The following is a 26,614-nucleotide window of genomic DNA, read 5'->3' as shown; positions in this document are numbered from 1 at the left end:
AAGCCAGGAAAGGGAACTGTCTCAGGAAGCTAGAAGGAAAGTAGGTCCCAGTGTGCTAGGCAAGTTAAGCTTCTAATATCCTCCTAGCCCAGTCCCTGGACCTGATGTCAGAAGGATGTTTTTAGATTGCTACTGCTGCTGTTCTACGGCTATACAATCCCAGGACTAAGATCAGATCATCACCCTCCCCATGTTTACACTGAAGTAGACAACTGCCACCAGGTGGCACCAAACTACCATTCGGAGAAGGAAAATTTGGGATGGGTAGCAAAAATTCTGGAACTCCTGCTGTGCTGGTTCCTTTAATTAAGCAGACAATTTTCTGGACCCACCTTTGCTACGATATGGCCAACTTTTACTATGTTAGCAAACTTCAGAGTAACATTAGCATTTTTGGCCATGGCTTCATTTGAACTACAGTGTAGAGGATAAGTAAAGGCCTTACTTAGATGTTAGGTGAATGCTTTTGGTTTAATCACTAATTTTTAAATGTGAATGCATTTCAAAAAATGGGCAGAAGATACGAACAGACACTTCTCCAATGAAGACATACAAATGGCTATCAGACACATGAAAAAATGCTCAACATCACTAGCCATCAGGGACATTCAAATTAAACCCACTTTGAGATATCACCTTACACCAGTTAGAATGGCCAAAATTATCAAGACAGGAAACAACGTGTGTTGGAGAGGAGTGGGGAGAAAGGGGAACCCTCTTACACTGTTGGTGGGAATGCAAGTTGGTGCAGCCACTTTGGAGAACAGTGTGGAGATTCCTCAAGAAATTAAAAATAGAGCTTCCCTATGACCCTGCAATTGCACTGCTGGGTATTTACCCCAAAGATACAGATGTAGTGAAAAGAAGGGCCATCTGTACCCCAATGTTTATAGCAGCAATGGCCACGGTCGCCAAACTGTGGAAAGAACCAAGATGCCCTTCAACGGACGAATGGATAAGGAAGATGTGGTCCATATACACGATGGAGTATTATGCCTCCATCAGAAAGGATGAATACCCAACTTTTGTAGCAACATGGACGGGACTGGAAGAGATTATGCTGAGTGAAATAAGTCAAGCAGAGAGAGTCAAGTATCATATGGTTTCACTTATTTGTGGAGCATAATAAATAACATGGAGGACATGGGGAGATGGAGAGAAGGGAGTTGAGGGAAATTGGAAGGGGAGATGAACCATGAGAGACGATGGACTCTGAAAAACAACCTGAGTGTTTTGAAGGGGTGGGAGGGAGGTTGGGGAAGCAGGTGGTGGGTAATAGGGAGGGCACGTACTGCATGGAGCACTGGGTGTGGTGCAAAAACAATGAATACTGTTATGCTGAAAATAAACAAATAAATAAATAAATAAATAAATAAGTAAGTAAGTAAGTAAGTAAGTAAAATGTGAATGCATTCCTAAATCAAAGTATATGGTTATTTCTTCTTCTTTTTTTTTTTTTTTTAAAGATTTTATTTATTTATTTGACAGAGAGAGATCACAAGCAGATAGAGAGGCAGGCAGAGAGAGAGGGAGAGGGAAGCAGGCTCCCTGCTGAGCAGAGAGCCTGATGCGGGACTCGATCCCAGGACCCCGAGATCATGACCTGAGCCGAAGGCAGCGGCTTAACCCACTGAGCCACCCAGGCGCCCCTGGTTATTTCTTCTTCATGAGGAGTAATATCATTGAAAATTTAAGTACGGAGTATTTTCTTCTGGCAAAACAAAACACTAAATAATTGTAGTTCTTAGATATTTTTAAGTATTCATTAAACTTAGTCAATTTATAGGAAATCATTTGAAACTTCAACCTCCTAAGAGCATAAGAGAAGCTTAAAAGACGGTACCTATTATCATCACAAGAAATATTATCAAAGAAGGATTTGGTTTTGTCATAGTAGCAATTAGGGCCAAGAGGGTCTTCTTCATCTGCATTTCCTTCACTGTTTTGGGTATCAACCCCTGAGTCTCCTTTATCTTCACCATTTACAGGCTTCTCCTGCTTCTCAAGTTTATCTTCTAATGAAAAATAAGCACATACCAGAAAGTCAAGATTTATATTAAGCATCCACAATTCATAAGCCAAATAAGAACATTTTCTGAGTAGAAAAATAAACTCACCTTTCAACTTAAGTTTATTATGAAATTCTCTGTCTATTTCCTCCTTGTTAAATTGTGCATTTGCACTTTCAAAGTCAAAGTCTTTCTCAAATTTCATTGGACCATCTCGTCGAATACCAAATCGTCCCCTGCCACCTCGATGACCCCCACGCCCTCTCCTTGGAGCTGAAGGAGCACCTGGAACTATGTCAATAAAGAAAGAATAAACTGGTTTAAGACAGAAGCTATTACTACGGTCTTATTAAACGGACAATAACAAAAATGCTTTTTAAAAGTCTCTATACATGTTACTATATTAGTAGTTTTTATAAAAATGAATTGGGAGTGCCTGGGAGGCTCAGTTGGTCGAGTATTCGACTCTTGGGTTTTGGCTCAGGTTATGATCTCATGGATTGTGAGATCAAGCCCCGCATCGGGCTCCACGCTCTGCAGGGAGTCTGCTTTAACATCTCCCTGTCCTTCCCCCACACTCACACACGAGCTTTCTAAGTAAACAAATCCTTAAAAAAATTTTTTTTAAAAAGAAAAAAGAAATGAAATTTCACTAACCTAATACACTGTGAACTGAGAACAGCACACATGAAATTTATACTTATGGGGCCCAAATGCATACATGTTTTTCAGAGTGCATAACCAAACTGTTTTGAAGACTTCTACAGTAAATTACTGTCATACTCCTTAAGAGAAGGGCTCTGCTCTGCTTACAGTTCTAATTCCCACGAAGTGCTGAACATACAGTGGGTTCTCAAAATTTAGGAAGTCTTCTATGAAAGGATCACAGGAACCAAGATTTGGAATAAAAAAAATGAACACTAATAAGCACAAATATCACAGATATACACACAAAAGCATCACCAGGTCTCAACCACTCCAACCACTTCCTCTTTCATCTTTCTTGTCTCCCTCTAAATGACTTCATACTATTCAAGTCTGCCTATATCTTGTCAAATGTGCTAACAAGATTTATGAAATATGATAAAGCAATACCAAAACAGCATAAATTATAGTAAAAACTTGAGAACCCAATTATCCAACACAAGAGGAAGTGTTAAGAAAATAAAAAGAGGAATATGGAAGAATAGTACATGTTCTGTTAACACAAACAGAGCACAAAGGAATACGAATTCAGTGATTATACTTAAGTGAAATGTTCAACACACAGTGACAAAGATCAGAAAGTGACTACACGGTAACAGACAGGTTATGTTCAGTGTTTGCTCAAGTTCTGCAAACTGCCCATGTTTGAAAAAACAAACCACAAACACCCATAGCAGCATATCCAGACACTTAAAACTAGGTAAGCAGGATGTTTAAAACATTCAACTTCACTATTAAAAACACCCTAGCCATAAGCCAGGAAGTAAATATAGCACAATCTTTCCATCTCCAAAAAAAAAAAAAAAGTTTCAGTGTATACTATGTTTGTAAAATCGTTCAGAAAAAAGTCTGAAAGAATAGTTACTCTTCTGTTAATGAACCTCTGGGGGATGAATTTAGAAGTGCACTGAAAGGTACTTTACTTATTACTTTATATGTTAAATGATGGTAGTATGACAATTTATTTTGAGAGAGAAGTTCTCTCTTTTCCAAAATAAAAAAAGTGAAATATAGGAAATCAAACCAAAACCCCCGAATTCCAAGGCACATAGCACATACAAAAACATACATAGCAATGTACAGGAGAAATTCAGTATACATTTTCTGAAATTAAGTGAAAGATCACTTTCTAATTCTCTAAATAAGATGATTACACCTTGCCTTTATTTTTTAATTTGGATGTTTAAAATCATAAAATTATCTTTGTTTTGATAAATGAATCTTGGGATGAATGTTATAAATTACAAAACACGAAGTGTACAGTTTTATTAACTCAATAATCATGAAAGAAAATTAACGTTCTTGAACAATTACTTAAAGGACAAAAAGCTCAGGGCTTAAATAATTATAATGAGAACACCTCAAACCTTCAAGGTACAGATAAATCCACTCCTAAAAGCTCAGAAAACAATGAAAACAATTTTATAATGTAAACCTGAAACTGACAAACATAAAACAACACAAAAGACAGTACTAAGGAGGAAATCACTCAACAGTGTAAATATATAAGTGTAAAAATCTTAGTGGCAGGTAAATTCAATATACTGAAAGACAACTGTGTCCCATCAAGTAGAGTTTATTCCAGAAAAGTAATGGTGATTTTTAAAAAACTTTTATTTTAAAACATTTAGACACAAAAAAATTGAAAAAATAGCACAGAGTGGTCCTATATATCCATTATCTAGCTTTCCCTCTAATAGTAATATTTTAATTACTGTACATTACCAAAACCAGGAAGCTGACACCAGCACAATAACTACACTATAAACCTCACTCAGATTTCAACATTTTTAAAAGATTTTATTTATTTATTTGACAGACAAGAGATCACAAGTAAGCAGAAAGGCAGGCAGAGAGAGAGGAGGAAGCAGGCTTCCCGCTGAGCAGAGAGCCCAATGCAGGGCTCCATCCCAGGACCCCAGGATCATGACCTGAGCCGAAGGCAGAGGCTTAACCCACTGAGCCACCCAGGTGCCCCAGGCTTTCATTTTTTAATAGTAATTATGCATCAAATGTTCTATTTTTTTTTAAGATTTATTTATTTATTTTTTGACAGAGAGATCACAAGTAGGCAGAGAGGCAGGCAGAGAGAGGAGGAAGCAGACTCCCTGCCAAGGAGAGAGCCTGATGTGGCGCTCGATCCCAGGACTCCGAGATCATGACCTGAGCCAAAGGCAGAGGCTTAACACTCTGAGCCACCCAGTGTCCTCAAATGTTCTTTTTAATTGAGAAGCACGGAATATGGCTTTCATATTCAAGTAACTTACCTATTTGTCTCTTGCTATCATTTCTGAGTTGCTCATTTTCTGGCCTTGAAACTTTGTGTACTTCAGCTATAAAAGACATACAAAATCAGGAATGAGCTCAGGAAACAAAATCAAAAACTTTTAAGTTCAAAATGGGAAAAACAAAGGAACCCAAAATAAAAGCAAAAAATCTATACCCCCACCACCATCACTACTTTGAGTCAAGCTGGAAAGACTGAACATTCTACCAAGTTCAGTTTAAACTTTCTAGGATCATTCACATACAGTAAATCTTTTTAATGAAAAATAAGGTGAATGGAAAATGTTGATCAGTCAATTAATGAATAGTAAATAGCTAAAGTTCTACCTCGCCTGTGCTCTTGATTCTCTATTGCTTTTTGGCTGGTAGATGGTAAAGGCCTGGTTGATACAGGGCTCCTTCTCCCAACAGGTGCTGGAGCAGGTAAGTGGGCCGAGGCGGTCTGTACTGCTTGTTCCATGGTTGGGCTTTTTCTCAAAGGGTCTAACTGAGGGCTTGAACGACCTAAAACGTAACCAAAAGATAAGAAACTACTCTATCCTCTGGGGATTTCAAAATAATCTAGACCCTCAAAAAAAAAAAAAAAAAGTCTATAGTTTTATTTCTATCAATTTAAATCCTTAGCACAAATCTGAATTCATCTATTTATTAGACCAGAGTTTAAAACTGGTTACCTTAAGTGGGCTGGGTCACTAGGCTAGTAGAGAAACACTGGAAAAAAAAACCCCCAAACCCCCAACAACCAACCAACCAACCAACCAACCAATAGAACTTTATCTGTATTTCTACCTGGTGCAGTAAGATTTAAGTAAATTTTCCAAAAACTGCTGCCTGGGCAAGACGTCCCAGGAATATTATCAAAGATCACGTTGTATGCAGGTAGGATGCAGGCTTTTCCCAATAATGACAACCCCAAGATTATACTGACACTTAAGCCATTATTACCAGAGGCTGTAACCTAAAATTTTTAGTACTTTCTGAAGATATGTCTAAAGTGGTACTTTTATATTTACAGGTACTATCTCCATTACATTTCCATTATGAAGGAAGTAAAGAACCAGAAAGTTAGACAGGTGAAGTCCTTCAATACCCTAGGGGGCTTGGGAAAATTGGTCAGAAAGTATGGACAGAAGAATGTAGTATTAGAGGCTCCTATCATCTTTTGTCTCTATGTTTGCTGTAAATCTCTGCTCAAGGTGCTCTCGTGTCCTATGATACTGCGTGGGATGGTTTGCTTAAGAAAATTATGTTCATTTCATGGAAAAAAAATTCCAAGTATGTGGCAAATGTTACTACCCACCAGTGCATCTCACAGGCTCTGAACACTGGTGAACTGGTGAGTGCTTACAACGCACTGGTTATTATGCACCAAATTGTGCACCAAATGCTTCAGGGACCATTTATTAGTAATTTACCCAAGTTTATGGTTATCTAAAGTATGGAATTACAAATGTGTATCACCATTTCCAGCCATTAATGCCAAAGCTGACTCTACCACTAAGAGAAACAGTGCAATGTTCCTACTGATTACAACAGGAATCAAGGTGGTTTGTAGAAGTTCTGGCCTATGAGAAAACGTTTTGTCATCATTTATCACCTTATACAGGAATTTACTTATAAAACAACTGCTAAGTTTTTTGGAAAGCCTACTGTTCAATTAAATGATCTTATAAATTTTTCTTAAAAAAAAAAAAAAATTTATCAGAGTGAGAGCATGAGCAGCACGGTGGTGCAGAGGGAGAGAGACAAGTAGACTCCCTTGCTTAGCAGAGAGCCCAAAGTGGGGCTTGATCCCAGAACCGTGGGGTCATGACCTGAGCTGAAGACAGACACTTAACCGAATGAGCCACCCAGGCATCCCTATCTTATACATTTCTAAAACTTGTCTCACTGAGGCTTTTGAGAAAAGAATCCTGTGACCCACAGGTGTTGCAGAACCACAAGTGAAGGGGTGATCACAGCAAGCAAGGTCTGCTCTGTACTTTTTTTTTTTTTTAAAGATTTTACTGGGGCGCCTGGGTGGCTCAGTGGGTTAAAGCTTCTGCCTTTCGCTCAGGTCATGAACCCAGGGTCCTGGGATCGAGCCCCACATCGGGCTCTTTGCTTGGCAGGGAGCCTGCTTCCTCCTCTCTCTCTCTCTGCCTGCCTCTCTCCCTACTTGTGATCTCTATCTGTCAAATAAATAAATAAAATCTTAAAAAAAAAAAAGATTTTATTTATTAGAGGAGAGAGAGAGTGTGTGTGTACACAAACAGGGGTAGCGGCAGGCAGCGGGAGAAACAGGCTCCCCACTGAGCAAGGAGCCCAGTCTGGGACTCCTGGGATCATGACCTGAGCCTAAGGCCGACTGAACTACCCAGGTGTTGCCTGCTGTGTACTTTCAAAACCTTTGTGACTGAAGTCTTCTAGTCATACTGTCAGCTGTGTTATCCACAGGGAAATACAGATAATGCTAGACCACTGGGAATAAACCCAGAAGCTGGTTTCAGCATAATAAAAACAGAGCTCCCCATCTGCACATTCTTACCAGTTCAAGGAAAATTCTAGGTATTTTAATTTTGTAAAGTTCGTAAGTTTTCATTGATGAAACTTAAATGCAGAGTTCCAGGCTTTCTCTGTCACAGTTTTACATAAATATACCTCTTTCTTATAATATATACTTCAAAAATTTTTAAATACTTGAATCTATTTTATTTATTTTAGTCCTAAGTATGAGGGAAGAAATCTAGATGGAATATTTTTCCCAAATGATCAGGCAATTGTCTATCCCAACATTACTTACTGGATAGCCAGCTTTCCTCTACTAATTTAAGAATATCTTTATCATATATCAATCACTTATTTATATTTGGAACTATTTCTGACTTTTATTCCTGCCCTGCTTTATGCATACTTTATTATCAAGTAGGTAAGCCCTATGTCATTACTTTTATTTGAAAAATGTCTAACGATATGTCCATGTTCATTTTTAGGACTGTGTATATCTTTTATTAAGTTCTCCTACTATTCTATTTGGATTTATTAAGAGTATAGTAAATTTTATGAAGAGACACAAGGTCTTCCTAATACTAAATCTTTGTATCTAGGAATAAGATCTGTTTATTTGATTACCTGTGACTTCTTTTATGTCCCTCTACTACATTTTGTATTTTCTACAGAGGTTTGCCATATCTGTTATGTATTTTATATTTAATTTCTATTTCTTCTTCTTATTACATCTTCTTTTATTTCCATTACATTATCAGTGGGTTAGGTTTTAGAACAACTATTGCTTTTTATGTGTATAACTTTATAGTTTACCTCTAATTTCAGTTTCAGTCAATTCTCAATTCCAAGTAGAAAGTCATAGCACTGCCAAATAATAATAATTCCAATATTTACACCTGTTTCGTTTTCATGTGTTCCTGATTAAGCTAAAAATTTCAGAACGATGCTGAGTAGTAATGATAACAGGCATCCTGACTTATGATTTTAATAAGTGCTTCAATATTAAGGTTAATGTTCACCATTGATTAAAATAGTTAACATCTACTAAGCACTATGTATTAGGTGCTATGCTAGGGGCATTGCATACATTTTTTAACATGTAATTCTCACAGTAAGTTACTTACCAATAGAGCCCCATTTTATTTTATTCTTATTTATTTTTTTAAGGTTTTATTTACTGACTTAAGAGAGAGTGTGAACGTGACTGGGGTGAGGGGGAGGGTGAGAATTCTGAAGCAGATTCCACACTCAGAACGGAGTCCATTGTGGGGCTCAATCCCATTACCATGAGATCAGTACCTGAGCCAAAACCGAGAGCTGGCTACTCAACTGACTGAGCCACTCAGGTGCCCCTTTATTTTTTATAAAGATTTTATTTTTTATTATTTTTTTTAAAGATTTTATTTATTTATATGACAGACAGAGATCACAAGTAGGCAGAAAGGCAGGCAGAGAGGAGGAAGCAGGATCCCTTCTGAGCAGAGAGCCCAATGCGGGGCTTGATCCCAGGACTCTGGGATCATGATCCGAGCCAAAGGCAGAGGCTTTAGCCCACTGAGCCACCCAGGTGCCCCTAAAGATTTTATTTTTAAGTAATCTCTGCAACACAACGTGGTTTGAGCCAACGTGGGGCTCAAATCCACAATCCTAAAATCAAGAGTCATGTGTTCCACCTACTGAGCCAGCCGGGTGCCCCTCAAGTCCTATTTTACAGTTTAGAAAGTTAATACTTAAAAAGATGAAGGGGGCACCTGGGTGGCTCAGTGGGTTAAAGCCTCTGCCTTCGGCTCAGGTCATGATCCCAGGGTCCTGGGATCAAGCCCTGCATCGGGCTCTCTGCTCATCAGGGAGCCTGCTTCCTCCTCTCTCTGACTGCCTCTCTGCCTACTTGTGATCTCTGTCTGTCAAATAAATAAATAAAATCTTAAAAAAAAAAAAAGATGAAGAATTTTGTTTAAGAAAGAATTTTTTTTTAATATTTATTTGACAGAGAGAAATCACAACTAGGCAGAGAGGCAGGCAGAGAGAGAGGAGGAAGCAGGCTCCCTGCGGAGCAGAGAGCCCCATGTGGGGCTCGATCCCAGGACCCTGGGATCATGACCTGAGCCGAAGGCAGAGGCTTTAACCCACTGAGCCACCCAGGTGCCCCAAGAAAGAATTAAAAAAAAAAAAAAAAAAAAAAGATTTTATTTACTTATTTAATAGGGAGAGACAGAGTATAAGCAGGGAGAGTGGCAGGCAGAGGGAGAAGCAGGCTGCCTGTAGGGTAAGAAAGAATTCTTAAAAGAAAAAAACCTCAAAAGAGCTATAGAGAAATATATACTTCTATTAACCTACAAAGAATTCTGAAGTGTATACAACAAAAAGTAATTACTTGGTATTTCTGGACAGTGGGACTATGGGTGTTTTTATTTTCTTTCTTACACTTACTGTATTTCTAATTCATCTACAACAAATCTTCAGACTGCTGAAAAAATTAAAAATTATTTTAAATCAGTAGTAAGGACAGTAACTACTTCAAAATATCTAAAGTGAGATACATAGGATCATGTTTAGTATTAGCTTGATTTTATCCTCAAAAGCTTTAAACAATATTATCCTATGACTACAGATAGCAACCTTCTGAAAAGACTTTACAGTGTTTTATTTAAAAGTGAACATCCATATAAAGTAATGTGTCAGTAATAACTGCTTCAGCTGCAGATAAAAAGACAGAATCTTGGGACCACCGAAGATTATAAAACTGGCTAGTAGAAAAAACAGATTTAAAAATATTAAACAGGATCCTGTCAGAAGCTAATTACGATGCACACTGCCAAATTCCAAGGATTCTGATACAGCAATCATCAGCACCTACTTTTTTTTTTTTTTTTTTTATTTACAGATTTTATTTATTTGAGAGAGCGAGAGCATGAAAGGGGAGAAGGTCAAAGGGAGAAGCAGACTAGACTCCCTGCGGAGCTGGGAGCCCGATGTGGGACTCGACCCTGGGACTCCGAGATCATGGCCTGAGCCAAAGGTAGTGGCTTAACCACCCGAGACACCCAGGCGCCCAGACCCTACATTTTTAAGAAGCACTCCAGATGATTTGGTTGTGGGTGGCCCACACTAAGAACCACTGTTCTAGATCCTGTGCAGATGCTAGGAAAGACTCAATAGTATAAAGAATAGTTTGGTTTTTTAAGCTACTATTTCAAGTTAATCAAGAATAGTTCATTTTCAGTGGTGAGTCTGGGACTAATTTGATACATTTAAGTATTATATACAAGTTATATAAATGCCTTGCAAAAAGTGTCAAACTTAGAGAATGTTTACTGGTTCCCAGTTTTATGATTTCAGAATTGTAAAGAGTCTATAAACAGTGGATGTCTTTCAAGAATATACTTATTACAACAGCAACTAGGAGAAAAATCTTAAAAGGACAAATAGAAGGATACATGTGATCTGCAGGCTGCAAAAGCTCTTACATTCAAGAGAAAGACAAAAACCACTAAAGATGTTAGGAATGGTTTATATGAAAGAAAAAACAGCTTACCTTGAGATAACTGTGTTTTTAGTGATCTTGTATCCTGTGTAAAGGCAGAACCAACTGCACTACTTTGGGATAGGGTACCACTGTTTGATGTTTCTGTTCCAAAGGATGTCAAAGAGCTTCCAGCTTTAAGAGAATTTTTTAATGACATAAAAATATATGTTTAAAACTTTCAATTATATAAAGTAATAGACCATTTTAATGATGATAACTATTGCCACTCCTACCCCCTGCAACACGCATGCATATTAATAACCCTGGAAATTAACTAAAGTGCATCAAAAATAGTATGGGAAATCTTTTACACTATATTAAAAAAGCAAACCAATATATACTCAGCATCTCTGGATGCAAACAATTTTTTTAATAGCAATACTGTCCTAAGCAGTTAGATAGGACAGCAAGGACCGATGTTAGACACAGAAGTAGCAGAAATGGTATGTTCTACACCAGTATTAAGGTGTAATTATTTTAATAATGAGTATCTGCACAAACAGCCAAATCAACCGACAGGTCTATGAAGAGCTTATCTAGAATTTCCAAGGCACTAACCAATGGAATGTAGTTCATTTTAATGCTTCCCTCCAAGACGGTACTGTGGGGCTACATTCTGCTAAAGCAACCACAAAAAGTTCTGGTAATATGAGTAACAAATCCCTAGAAAGGGCCCAAATTCTTTGCTATATGAGGTTATGTCAATCTTCTCTACATTTCTGCAGTCCTTACAGATTATTCACTTTTCTTATGCTGTGTTCTCTTCTGACTTAATATTTGATCTATGTAGGTTTTCTGTAGCAGGAACTATTTCAGTAGCCCTTCCTCTCCCATCTCTAAATCGAATCTAAGAATGATAGAAGGATCTCTTGTGAAATACAGATATAACCACATTACCACAGTGCTTAGGACCCTGGGATGGCTTTCCACTGCCCTTAAGATGTAAGTTTGGATTACTTACCTTAGTTTATCAGATCCCCCCCACCCCTTATCTGTCTACCTCTTTTCTCTCCACTTTCCTTATTTTTGTCAGTCTACATAGCAGTTGGCCCATCTGCTCTTAAACATTTGAAGATCATGATCAGATTCTAGCAATCTTCTGATTTCCCAGCTAAGCAACTCCAGTTCCTTCAACCATTACTTACCTTCCTAATGTCTTTAACACTGCCCCCTCCAATTTAATAAATCCTAGTTGTTCATACCCTTCTAAAACAGGGCATCAGAACCTAGCATAGAATTTCAGATAATGAGAATCACTGGGACTCCCCTGAAGGTGGAATCCAGTCAGGATACAGCCCTGGCCAGCTCAGGAGTGGCCTTATGTAACTTCCCACATCACCAGGAATGTGGGGACTAATGCTTTAAATGACTGTGGGAAGTTAAATCCATCCCATTATCCCTTGTATTTCTGGGCAATGATTAAGACATAAGCCACTCTGAAGATGTGTAGTCTTATCTGCATGCTGCTTTGTTTCCTCACTTCCTCCAACCTCCCACTGCTTGCCCGCTGGTTAACAAACTCTTCTATATATCTTTATGTATCTTTATTTCCTCCATCTCTTCTCTGAGTTCCTGGTTGTTATTACACCCATGTTCCTTACTCTAATTTGCCTCCTGGTTATCTCACGTTGTTGTTGTGGTTTTTAAAGATTATTTATTTGACAGAGAACAAGCGGAGAGGGAAGACACAGAGAAGAGGGGGAGAGAATCTTAAGCAGACTCCATGCTAAGCGTGGTTGGGCTCGATCTCATGAATCTGAGATTACCACCCAAGCCAAAACCAAAAAGTCAGACAATTAACTGACTGGGCCACCCAGGCACCCCTCAAGATGTTTTTTACATATGTGTAAGGCTTGGGCCAAGGTTAATTTTTTCCCAAATATATACTGGTTAAGGAGATTTTCCCCTCTCCATTGAACTGCACTGGCATCTCTGTTTTAAATTACTATTTAAGTAGGTCTATTTTTGTACTCTCTATTCTTTATTCCTGGTATATCTGTCTATCCTTGTATCATTAAGTCAATGTTCTGATTCCTCTTAACTTTACAGTAAATCTTGAAACCACATACAAACCTCAAACTTTTTTTTTTTTAAAGTAGGTTCCATACCCAGCGTGGAGCCCAGCACAGGGCTTGAACTCATGACCCTGAGATTAAGACCTAAGCTGAGATCAAATATTGGACCATTAACTCTCTGAGCCACCCTGATGCCCCCTTTCTTCAAGACTGTTTTGGCTATTCTAGGTTTTGTATTTCCATATAAATATTAGAATCAGCACGTCAATTTTCTTTCTTCTTTCTCTCTTTCTTTCTGAGAGGGAGCAAGAGTGGGACTGGGGGGGCAGAGGGAGACAAAAGAATCCCAGGCAGGCTCCACGTCTAGCACAGAGCCCAACATGGAGCTCGATCTCATGACCCTGAGATCATGACCCGAGCCGAAATCAGGAGTCAGATGCCCAACTGACTGAGCCACCCAGGCACCCCTATCAATTTCTATTTTAAAATGTCTACTTGGATTGTGTTTGCTCTATAAATCAATTTTGGGAAAAATAGTACCTTAAAAATAATATTGAATTTTCCAACTCATGAGCCTGGATTAAGTCTCCATTTACTTAGAACTTTAATTTCTCTCATGAATATTCTGTGGTTTTCATTACAGAGCAGTTTTCTCAAATTCAGCACTACTGACATTTTATGAGGAGCTGTCCTACGCATTGTAAGATGTAAGGAAGCATCCCTGGCCTCTACCCTCTACATACTCGTAGTATTCCCCCAGTTGTGGCAACCAAAAATGTCTTCATACGTTACCAAATGTCCCCCGCAGGAAGAAGGTAAAATTAACCCTCTTCCACTGAGAACCACTGTTGCAGATGTTTTCAAATATTTTCCGTTACATTATTTCTTGGGTATTTGATTTTACTGTGCTAAGTGCAAGCTGTGATGCATTTTACATTTCACTTCTCAACAATCTGTTCTAGATCACATGTCAATAAACTTCAACTACAAGTGACCAAACGATAAATATTTAGGCTTTTCAGGCCATATGGCCTCCGTTATAACTACTTATACTCTGCCTATGTAGTATAAAAGCAGCCATAAACAACATACAATAAATGGGTGTGCCTTATTCCAATAAAACTTTATAAAAACAGGAGGCTGACTGGATAGAGACCACAGTTCGGCAACTCATCTGTTCTAGATTAAAATATATAGTTCATTTTGTATTCTCTTATTACCATGCTAAATTCACTTATTCATTCTACTGGTTTGAATATTCTTTTGCATTTTCTACATACACAATCATGTCACCTTCAAACAGAGACATTTTTAGTTCTTGCTTTTCAATCTCTATATCTTTTTACCTTGCCTGTGTGTATGTAACTTTCATTTCACCGATCAAATTTAGGAAATTCCCTCCCATTCCTTAGCTGTTGATAAATTAGGTGCTAATTTTTATCAAATAAAATAATATAATATAATATAATAATATAATAAAATAATAAATTAGGTGCTAATTTTTATCAAATAAAATAATATTTTATCAAATGCCTATTCTGTATCTCTTGGGATTATAGTTTTTCTCCTTTATTCTGTTCATGCGGTCAATTACTAATGATTTTCAAATGTTAAAACACTGTTGCATTTCTGAGATAACTTTGTCATTATGTACTATTCTTTTTATGAATTGCTGGCTTTCACTGCTAATACTGTGTTAAGGATTTTTAAATACATGTCCACAGTGTGGGCTGTAATTGTCTTTTCTTCTAATGACCTCATTAAGATTTTGGTATCATAGCTGCTAGGATATAGGTTTGTTTTTTTTTTAATTTTGTTTTTAAAGATAGATTTTTTTTTAAGATTTTATCTATTTATTTGACACGTATTTGATCACAAGTAGGCGGAGAGGCAGGCAGAGAGCGGAGGAAGCAGGCTCCCCGCTGAGCAGAGAGCCCGATGCAGGGCTTGATCCCAGGACCCTGGGATCATGACCTGAGCCGAAGGCAGAGGCCCAACCCACTGAGCCACCCAGGCGCCCCCAGATTGATTTTTGACAGAGAGAGATATAGCAGGAGAGGGAACACAAGCTGGAATGGGAGAGGGAGAAGCAGGCTTCCTGCTGACCAGGGAGCCCTGAACAGATAGCCTTGGTACATTTAATCCAGGGAGCCCGATGAAATGTACCCATCTGTCTGTCTATTCAGCCAATAGTTCTCTGTCTTGTCCACAGGGTATTATGAGACTTAGCATGCCATGGCTGTTTTACTGTTTCCTTTACTGTGGGGTCATTAATTTTTCCCAAGGTTCCATAAATCAAAGTCAATAAAGACCTACTCTTTGCACTAAGAATTATTTTAGCATCAGCTTTAAAAAAATAGTGTTTTAATCCTGTCTGGTGTATCATTCCTTTCAATGTATGAGAGTATCTGTTTCTTCACCATCTTGCAAAAATAATACACACACACACACACTCTCAGACTTTTGGGCTTTTGCCAAACTGACAGTGAGAAATAGTGCCTCAGTACAGATTTACTTTGTGTATCTCTTATTATAAGCAAAACTTAAGCATTTTCCCACATTTGGGGATCATCTGTATTCCTTTCTTTCTGAAAAAGGCGAAGTTAGTTCCTAATACCTGCCTCTTCTTCTGTTGGGCTGTAGGACCTTAGTTTTGGGAGCCCTACAGATGTTACAGGTATTAATCCTTCATGATATAAATGGCAAAAAAATTTATAAAAAAGACTGTAACATGTAAAAATTAAAGGGGAAAAAATTTTCCCAAATAGCAAGTGTTTCCCTGACTTAAACTTCCTTCTTAAGTCAGAATACTGTACTATATTCTTACAATAAAGTAAGCTAGAGAAAAGGAAATGTTTTTAAGGAAATCATTTGGGGGTGTGTGGCTGAGTTAAGCGTCCAAGTCTTGGTTTTGGCTCAGGTCATGACCTCAGGGCCATGAGACTGAGGCCAGTGTCTGCTCAAGATTCTTCTGCCCTCTCCCTCCCCCTGGTCACACATGCTCTCTCTCTCTCAAATACCTTAAAAAAAAAAAATGGTAGAAAAATACATTTATTAATGTATTTATTGGAAAAAACCCATGTGAAAGTTGACCTGTGCAGTTCAAATATATTTTTGTTCAAGGGTCAATTGCACTAGGGATTGAAAACAAGAGGCTTAGACTAAAATCTGGCTTAATCCGTGCTAATGCAAACCATATCTGAGTTAACTCCTTTTCTAAAAATCACCTACCACCCTAATCAATGCAACAATTTTCCTCCTTCTCCTCATTTTAGCAAACAAAAAATAATCATCTACTGCAAAAATTACTCAACTGATACAGAAAATACAAACAAAACTCTCTACCTTTGTGACACCCAAAGAACAGTAAACTAGCAACTCCTAATAATATTAAAATTAGATAAAGCATTTATAAGAAACAGATATTGATTAGAAAAGCAGGCTCTAAGGATGGTAGAAACATTATTTACTATGTAACACTATGCGCTAGACCCTATTCAAATGCTTTACACATATTAAGTCATGCAAACTTCACAGTAATGTACGAGGTAGGTGCAGTAATAATCTCAATGTTAGCCAACTACTCAATTTAGTGAAAGGAATCTCAAAAGGGTAATTTGAAACTGCCCCTTATTTAAATCCTCAGAATAGGATTCTAACAGTTATAGCTAGCAGGGTAAATCTGGATTTACCTCCTTCCTATATCATCACATTAGGAGACATTTAATTAGTTAACTGTGGCAATTCCAAACTTTATGACTTGATGATTAAAATGGTGACCAGGAGAGGTCTCCATTATAAAGGCACAATGTTGTCCCCTCTGTAATTAATTAACTGTGGGATGATACTTTAAAGCCATCTTAATATTCTGTCTAACATTGTTCACCCAATGATTTTAGCAACCACTGATAATCCTTGCTAATTAATACTCTGGATATTACAAAAATGGTGATTTTCTGTATCTACCATTCCTTCTCTTTATTAGCTGGGATTTTTCGGTTTAAAAAAAAGCATTGTTTGGGCACCTGGCTGACTCAGTCGGAAGAACATGTGCTCTTGATGTTGGGGTCCTGAGTTTGAGTCTGACACTGGATGTAGAGATTACTTACATAAATAAACTTAAAAAAAAAAAAAAAAAGAAAAAGAGCACTGTTTCCTCTTCTTTTTTCAAGGGGCCCATGTTCCTTCTAGTGGGGAATGGTATTTAGAAACCAAGAACTGGATCCACACATATTCTTTGCTAGAGGGTATCATTACTTCTAGGTCCTTTCTATGAACAGAGTCAGGAAATAACCAGTTTTTAAAAAACAAGTTCACATTCATGCTTCCAATTTACATTCAACACCACGGTGTTGCTCCTTACCCCTATGTTTCTTTCTCCCTTCTCCAAGGAAAGGACAGTATTTCCCAACAATATCACTATATTAGTCATTTGCCCTATTCTGTACACATACAAAATAGTTTCAAAATTAACACCAATAGCACTACTAATTATAAGCCCTAAGTCAAGGGTTTTTTACAGTTCTATTTGTTCTTATAATATACCCCTACTAAGAATGTAAAAAAGTTATTTTAATTCCTTTTTTTTTTCAGTGTGGTTATACTATCAATTTGATAAAAACTTAGCATCAGTTATTTCTGTTTGTATCCATTCAATTTTAGGATTTATTTTTTTCCCATCCTTTTTGATTTTGTGAGTAAGCAAAACATTTACATACTTGAAAAGTCACAACCACATAAAAAAAAGTGTATTTATAAAAGGAATTAATTTGGGGTGCCTGGGTTGCTCAGCTGGTTAAGCAACTGCCTTCAGCTCAGGTCATGATCCTGGAGTCCCAGGATCAAGTCTCCCATCAGGCTCCAGGCTCAGTGGGGAGTCTGCTTCTCCCTCTGACCCTCTCCCCTCTCATACTCTCGCTCTCTCAAATAAATAAATGAAATCTTAAAAAAAAAAAAAAAAAAAAAAGGAATTACTTTTAACAAAATTTGTTAACATACCAATGGGTTTCAAGATAACCTGAAACCGGATTTGTGATGCAGAGAAACAAGGTAAACTGATAAACTGTTATTTCAACTGAATTAAAAAAGATAATGGGCTAGAATTTGAGATTTAAAAAGTACTCTTCAATGTGAAAATTTCAGTAAAGGTATACTACAGAGCTACAAGTATAATACAAAATACAAATAAAAAAAAGGTATACTACAAATGCATAGCTATGAAAACAACACAACACTGAGCTGATCTGATTATATCTTTCTCCTTATAGTGTTAATGTTTCAAAACACTGTTAAAATAAACAAAGCATCATGCCCTCAAACATGTTATATGTGATTATCTTTTCACATTCTACCTAATATAAATATCCCTTAATGTTACTATTATTCCTTAATAATAGCATTATCTCAAATCCCCTTTTTGAAAACCCATCCTGTGGGGGGGGGGGGAACGCTTATTTTAGGATTTTTTTTTTTTTTAGTAATCTCTATACCCAATGTGGGGTTTGAACTCATGACTCAGAGATTAAGAGTTATATGCTCTCCCAACTGAATCAGCCATGTACCCCAGAAAATACATGCTTATTTTAAATGGATATATCTTATGTAAATTTAAAATAACACTCAATGATATTTGGCAACTGAATAGATCTAGATTTTTTAAAAAATGTGACTAAAAAAAAAGTGACTATTCTGAGAGATGACTTCATAGAACCACCTGTACTGAAGACATTAAATAAAGCCTTTAAATTAATGTTACACAAAAGGAACACCAAACATATCTGTAAATTTGTGGTAAAGACAGGTAAATTTTAAAAAAGGAAGAGAAAAGAAAAAGAAAAAAGCACAACATACCAACACCAACAGCACCAAACTGCTGCCCGACTAATGAACTTGGACTGAACTGACTGTATGTTGACATCCTGCCAAAAGGTCCATAGGAACCCACTGACTGGAATGAAGAAGTAGATGAGCCTAGTGAAGACTGAAGAAAGATCATGGGTTATTTTTCCAGGCTCTACACAACATTTATATAATGAAAAAATTAGAATATTTACATTTTTAAAGAAAATTTTAAATTGTAACTACTAGATACAAAAGCAATTATAATAACCTACAACATACATTTAATATCAAAATAGTTTAACAACCTCCTGATTTCAATATTTGTATATACATGCCAATTATACTGGATGTGACTCATAAATGTATTTTTCTACAATTAAGTAGAGTTAAGACCTTTACAGCAGACTTAGGAAAGAACCAAAGAAAAGTTACTTCAATAAATAAAGTAACTTTATTTGAAGAAAAAATATGGGAAAAATTACATTTGGTTATGCTGAGTTTTAAGTCAGGTGCTGACAAAAACAAGGTATCTCACTTGTGATTTTGCTCATATTTCAATCATCTGAGGTGTGCTATTAAATTTACAGGAAAGAGATGCAGAAACAAACTACCCCACACAAGACCATTTACATTTTTATTTTTCCTCTATTTATTTTTTTAAGTAGGCTCCATGTCCTGCATGGAGTCCAATATGAGGCTTGAACTCATAACCTGAGATCAAGGTCTGAGCCAAGATCAAGAGTCAAACGCTAAACCAACTGAGCCATTTACATTTTTAAATATACGTATCATTAAATTAAAGAACATTTTACAGGGGTACCTGGGTGGCTCAGTTGTTAAGCGTCTGCCTTTGGCTCAGGCCCTGATCCCAGGGTCCTGGGATTGGGCCCTGCATCAGGCTCCCTGCTCAGCGGGAAGCCTGCTTCTCCCTCTCCCACTCCCTCTGCTTGTGTTCCCTCTCTTGCTGTCTCTCTCTGTCAAGTAAATAAAATAGAAAAAGTCTTTAAAAAAAAAAGAACATTTTAGGGGCACCTGGGTGGCTCAGTGAGTTAAGCCTCTGCCTTCGGCTCAGGTCATAATCTCAGGGTCCTGGGATGGAGCCCTGCATCGGGCTCTCTGCTCAGAAGGGAGCCTGCTTACCCCCCTCTCTCTCTGCCTGCCTCTCTGCCTACTTGTGATCTCTGTCAAATAAATAAAAATCTTTAAAAAAATAAAAAAAGAACATTTTACAAAAATTTTAACTTATTAAACCTAAAATTATAGAGCATAAATATGCATACTATATATTCATTTATCTTAATATAAAATATCTCATAATACAAATATGAAGTGTACTACTGACCAAGGATATAAGCTCACTGATGGTAGGACCTTGTCAGTGTGTTCACTGCTAGTTATCAGGCACACGGCAGGTGTTCAATAAATACTATTGGTTGTATGACTCAAAAGGTCAAAAGTCAAAATTTATAGTGACCTGAAGTTATTCAACACCAGTCTGACTTATGTTTTCTTGGTTCTTCTGATTCCATAAAGCTGATAACTTAAATAACAACTTCCCAGGAGAATTATCAGAAGATCTATATAAGACATTCAGCTAACACCACTCCTTGATATAGGCTATCTCTATTAAAATGTGTTTCTTCTTCCTCCCTTTAAGAAAATTCACATTTTCTCGGACTCATTCAGACTTACCTCCTTAAAAGTTAGTCTTAACAAGGAATGAGGGGAAAGAAGAGGAGAGAATTTCTCCAGTTTATGTTCTAAGAATAAATTTATTTCTTACTAAAAACCTTATATTCAATAAAGTTATTAAATAAATGTTAAAAAGTACTTTCCTTTTTTCCCCAGTTTTAAAAAAGATTTTATTTTTAGGGCATCTGGGTGGCTCAGCTGGTTAAGCGTCGGTCTTCAGCTCAGGTCATGATTTTGGAGTCCTAGGATCAAGTCCCGTATAGGGCTCCCTGCTCAGGAGGGAGTCTGCTTCTCCCTCTCCCACTGCCCCTACTCCCCAGTTATGTTCATGTTTTCTTAAATAAATAACATCTTAAAAAAAATTTATTTTCAAGTAATTTCTATACCCAACATGGGCTCAAACCTGTAACTCTGAGATCAATAGTTGCACACCTCACTAACTGAGCCAGTCAGGCACCCCTCTGTTTTTTCCATTTTAATTTTATATACCCCTAATTATTTCTTTAGAAGAGTTCATTAGGTATTTTATTTTATTTGAGTTCATTAGGTATTTTAATATTGGAAGACAAATCTTATGCAAGATAATATAAATTCTAAGAATCTGTTTTGTGGAAAACTAAGATTTTATCACAGCATAAAACAGGGAAAGTTACTTTTAAAAAATCTGGAAGTATTACATTACTTAAAAAAAAAAATGAACAAGCATATTTTAGTGCAAATGACCAAAGACTGACAAGAAAAAGGGTTGAGAAGAAAACAGATCCAAGAAGAAAATCATGGGGGCCATACGTTTTTAATCAGCCATGCCCTAAAGTGAAAACACTCCTATGTCAATCTGCTTCCTCTGTTGTTATTACTAAAATTCAGGCAGTTTCTATATATTTCCAATTATCATGTAAACAAGCACTGTAATGAATATCTTCCTTGATTCATAATTTATAATCTTTTAGGAATCATGTATTTGTTTTTAATAAAATATAAATTTTTAATTTCTTTTACTGAGAATACTTGGGGTCTTTTTTCTTTTTTTTTGAAGATTTTATTTATTTATCAGCTAGAGATTGTAAGTAGGCAGAGAGAGAGGGGGAAGCAGGCTCCCTGGGGCTCGATCCCAGGACGCTGGGATCATGACCTGAGCCAAAAGCAGAGGCTTTAACCCACAGAGCCACCCAGGCACCTCTGGGTCTTCTTTTTTCATACCTTATTTTATTTATTTTTTTAAAAGATTGTATTTATTTGTCAGAGAGAGAGCACAGGCAGGGGGGGCGGCAGGCAGAACAGGCAGAAAGAAGCAGGCTCCCCGCTGAGCAAGGAGCCCGATGTGGGACTGGATCCCAGGACCTTGGGATCATGACCTGAGCCAAAGGCAGAGGCTTAACTCACTGAGCCACCCAGGGGTCCCTTTTTATACCTTATTTAGAAAACCGAGCAACATACCTGTGTATGTTAAAATCCTTTTATGTTTGTGTTATCTTATTATATAACATTGCATGCATATTATGCTCTGTGTGTATAAATATGATACCAATATGATTTATTACTTTTTTTCACTGAACCTAATAATCTTACCTAAGAATAGCCATTACCACTCCGGTTTGTAGTATGAACCAAATATGAATAATAGTGTAAGTGACATGGATCCTATATTCCAGAGCCAGACTGCCTGGTTGTGTCCAAATTATGGTTCTGCCTTAATTTACTCACTTGTAAAAATGAGAATTATATAGCTATATTATAATTATACTATCAAGCTCAGAGAGTATTGTAAGGATTGACTTACTGTATGTGCAGTAGTTTGAATAGTGCTGCTCAGTTAGACCTCAATAAATGTAAGCTATTTTAATTTGCTAAAATTGGAAAATATTTTATGGTAAAAAAAAATACCTCTGCTATTTCTTACTTTATTGAGTCCCAACTTATGATCTAAAGAAAAAACCCTAGATGAAGACATTATCCAGGTATTTTAGGTATCTAGATAACCAGGAAATGATAAGCAAAGGAACATTCAACTGAGGGAGAGAAAGGAAAACAAACAGACAAACAAACAAAAAACCCACCCTACAACCAAAATCCAAGAGAGAGAAAAGCCAAGACTAGCTACATACTTCAAATTTTCTTGCACTCCACAACAAATTTACTATCATCAGTTACCTGAACGATAGCTGGGTCCTGAGGCAAAGAACATTGTGGTTTTGGTGGCTCACAAACAGTGAGGTCTTTAATATCACTCCCACGGAATATGATGTATTCAAAGACTTCATCTCGAGGTGGTATGGGACGATCTGTCGGTCTGTCTTCTGTACCAAAGGACCGAACTGGTGAGAAAACAGAGGATTAGAGATGTATGTTTACTCATCATATTCAGGTGGTGACTCTTAGAAATGAACTCTTCCAAATACCAATAAACAGAAGTTCTTAAATGTCATTTGTGAGAAAATATTCAAATACTCATTAATCTGTAGCTAAAGAAATTTTGTTTAAAAAGAGAGGAAAATAGGGACGCCTGGGTGGCTCAGTGGGTTAATAAGCCTCTGCCTTCGGCTCAGGTCATGATCCCAGAGTCCTGGGATCGAGCCCGGCATCGGGCTCGCTGCTCCGCAGGGAGCCTGCTTCCTCCTCTCTCTCTGTCTGCCTCTCTGCCTAGTTGTGATTTCTCTCTGTCAAATAAATAAAAAATATTAAAAAAAAAAAGAGAGAGAGGAAAAGAGAGGGTTTCTGCCTAGAGCTAAGTACACTCAATTTAAAAGGCAATCTGTATTATGAGGTCATGTTCTTCCTATATTTTTATTTATTTATATCTTTGGTGGTTGTGGTGGGAGGAGGTGTTATAAATGTCCTCTTTCATTGTGCCTTATTTTTGGTATCATTCAGCAAAATAAAAAATTGGCAAACCTATGTGAGATTTCTTGTTGGGGGGTGGAATGGCAAGTGAAGATTTCCCCATCCACAAAATACCAAAGTTTGGGAAACTGAGCTTTTGGGTTAAGAGAAGACAATGAAGGGAACATCTATCTCAGTGAGTAGTAGGTCCTCCAGAAGCTGAGCCATGCAGCTGTCAGGTATTCAACCCAGGGGACAGCTTGAAATGCCCTAGTTACCTAAAATATCTCTCATAATTAAATCTGATTATTTCAACACTTAAGATAGCATTACTCAAAGTTAAACCGCAGACCACCTACACCAGGGTAAGCTGGCTAAAAAGATTTCTGGGATCCTATTCAAATCCACTGAATCAGACTTTCTGAGACGAGAGTCCAGATACCTGGATTTTTAAACCAATTCTTCAAGAGTTTCTTATGAACACTAATGTTTCAGGCTCTCACTGTCTTAGATTTCTGAAAATGTCTGCATCCATACAGAAGTTTCAAATAAGAAAGTTTGAAAGATCATGTATTATCCATTTAAGAGTGTCCTAGATGGAATAAACCCCTTAAGAATGTGCAATGTTTTGAATGTACACTTTTTTTCCATACTTGATCTGGGATTGGATTAAATATATGTATCATTTCATTTTAAATAAAGCCTCCCTCCTTTATGCTACAAAGTCCATTACTTACGATATTTTACCTTTTGTTTGATGCCACTGTTCTGTGAGTTCTTTAATCTGATAAAGCAAAGGGTATGTCTCTATAGCTTATAGTGCACTAAATCTTTTTCTGGAAATACAGTGAAACCTTTTGATCAAATTTAGGTCCTCATGTCAGGAAATTTCTGTTATATCTTTAATATATTTTCTCTTATTCTCTTGTCTAAATCTGTATAACATCGTCTTCAGCCACTTTATTGCTGTACTTTTTTTTTTTACATCTTACTTGCTTTTTCTCAAAATTGTTCTCTATTAATGACTTGGTTTTTCTGCTCTGACTGTTGTATTGATATAGTTACTCTATTGTTATATTTGTCTTGTCTGTTCTCTTTCCTTAGCTCTGTATGCTACCTTTTCTTTTTCTTTTTTTTTTTAAGATTTATTTATTTGACAGATAGAGATCACAAGTAGGCAGAGAGGCAGGCAGAGAGAGAGAGAGAGGGGAGGAAGCAGACTCCCAGCTAAGCAGAGAGCCCGATGCTCCCAGGACCCTGGGATCATGACCCGAGCCGAAGGCAGAGGTTTTAACCCGCTGAGCCACCCAGGCGCCCCTACCTTTTCTTTTCAATGTCATTTTGATCATAAGATTTTTATTTTTCTCAAGAAGGTAGAGCAGTTCTTTCTGAAATTTTCTTCCATTTCCTGTGATAAATATTAATCTTGAATGGATTTTTCATCTGTCTAGTGAATATATGGGTATAGTTTGAATGGTTTTTTTAGGCCTTGGAAAACCTAATGGAGCCTGTCAGTGGTTTCTGTACAACAAGGACTTAGATGTGGTATCAAATAAAAGATAAAAGATGATGTGGGTAGGGTAAATCAGTAAGAGGTGTTATCTGGAACCTTGTTTTGGACAGTTTACCATTTGCTTTTTATCCCCAAAGTTGTTGTAACCTGCTGTGATACGACACTTCAAGAAAAAATGCAGTTATAAAAATGGTTCAGAATTAAACTTTTTTTTTTTTTTTTAAAGATTTTATTTATTTATTTGACAGAGAGGGATCACAAGTAGGCAGAGAGGCAGGCAGAGAGAGTGAGAGGGAAGCAGGCTCCCTGCCAAGCAGAGAGCCCGATGCGGGGCTTGATCCCAGGACCCTGAGATCATGACCTGAGCCGAAGGCAGCGGCCCAAACCACTGAGCCACCCAGGTCATTAAAAAAAAAAGAAAGATGAATACATCTGCAACAATGTGGATGGAACTAGAGAGTATTATGCTAAGTGAAGTAAGTCAATCAGAGAAAGAAAATTCTATGATTTTACTCATGTGGAATTTAAGAAATAAAACAGAGGAACATAGGGGAAGGGAGGGAAAAATAAAATAAGATGACATCAGAAAGGGAGACAAACCATAAGAGACTCTTACCATAAGAGCCTCTTCTTAACTCTAGGCAACAAACAGGGTTGCTGGAGGGGAGGTGGCTGGAGGGATGGCGTAACTTAAATGGGCATTTAAGAAGGGCACTTAATGTAATGAACACTGGTGTTATATGCACTGATGAATCACTAAACTGTCTCTGAAACTAATAATAACTATATGTTAATTAGCTGAATTTAAATAAATAAGAGATGAAGAATTCATTTAAACACACAAATGTGTATATGACAATTTACTATGGTCTTAGAACAGAATGTAAGCTTAACAGTTCTGAAAAAAGCTACTAAATTACATACTGACAAAAGTCAGGATGGTTTACCACATAGTGTTTTATTCTTATTTTTTATTTTTTTAAGATTTTATTTATTTATTTGACAGAGATCACAAGTAGGCAGAGAAGCAGGCAGAGAGAGAGGAAGGGAAGCAGGCTCCCCACTGAGCAGAGAGCCCAATGTGGGGCTCGATCCCAGGACCCTGGGATCATGACCTGAGCCAAAGGCAGAGGCTTTAGCCCACTGTGCCACCCAGGCTCCCCACCACATAGTATTCTAACAAATACTGGAAGATGAAGATGAGTGGAAATAGAGGAAAACACAAAGGGAAATAATACATAAATTGAAAATATCATCTGTTATAGCAGGGAATCACTTGATAAAATTTTTTGGGAAGGTGGTAAATTAGTATGTGTAGGCTTAAGATTTGGTTATTTGAGGTCCTAAAGGTAACCAACACTAGAGTTTAAAACTTGGACATAGAGGCCTCCAGGTGGCTCAGTGGGTTAAGCCTCTGCCTTCGGCTCAGGTCATGATCCCAGGGTCCTGGGATGGAGTCCCACATCCGGCTCTCTGCTCAGCAGGGAGCCTGCTTCCCCCTCTCTCTGCCTGCCTCTCTGCTACTTGTGATCTCTGTCTGTCAAATAAATAAATAAAACCTTAAAACAAAACAAAACAAAACAAATTAAGGACATATTTTCCAAAATGTGTGAAGAAAACTTATACAACAAAAGAGGAAAATGAAAAAGTATGAAAACAGAGATCATGGAGAATGAACTGCACACACCAAGAGTAGGAGAAACATACCCTAATAATAGAT

The 26,614-nt window shown here is 37.3% G+C and overlaps 1 protein-coding gene across 4 annotated transcripts in view; it reads right to left on the bottom strand.

The window, feature by feature from the left end:
• LSM14A (LSM14A mRNA processing body assembly factor) overlaps nt 1-26,614 on the bottom strand; it is a 55,163-nt gene that overhangs the window by 7,040 nt on the left and 21,509 nt on the right. For 2 of the 4 annotated variants that reach the window (XM_045987713.1, XM_045987714.1), the window contains exons 2-8: nt 22,713-22,876; nt 18,879-19,008; nt 11,023-11,145; nt 5,328-5,504; nt 4,982-5,047; nt 2,118-2,300; nt 1,844-2,015 (exon numbers count right to left, since the gene is read on the bottom strand). In XM_045987713.1, the coding sequence (XP_045843669.1) occupies nt 1,844-2,015; nt 2,118-2,300; nt 4,982-5,047; nt 5,328-5,504; nt 11,023-11,145; nt 18,879-19,008; nt 22,713-22,876 (1,015 nt within the window). The remainder of the gene's footprint in view (nt 1-1,843; nt 2,016-2,117; nt 2,301-4,981; nt 5,048-5,327; nt 5,505-11,022; nt 11,146-18,878; nt 19,009-22,712; nt 22,877-26,614) is intronic. The other 2 variants (XM_045987715.1, XM_045987716.1) reach the window with 1 other exon arrangement.

The sequence above is a fragment of the Meles meles genome, chromosome 19 (assembly GCF_922984935.1).
Source record: "Meles meles chromosome 19, mMelMel3.1 paternal haplotype, whole genome shotgun sequence".
Lineage (NCBI taxonomy): Eukaryota > Metazoa > Chordata > Mammalia > Carnivora > Mustelidae > Meles > Meles meles.
Note: the sequence above shows the minus strand (reverse complement) of the source record. Positions and strands in the feature narration are given on the sequence as shown.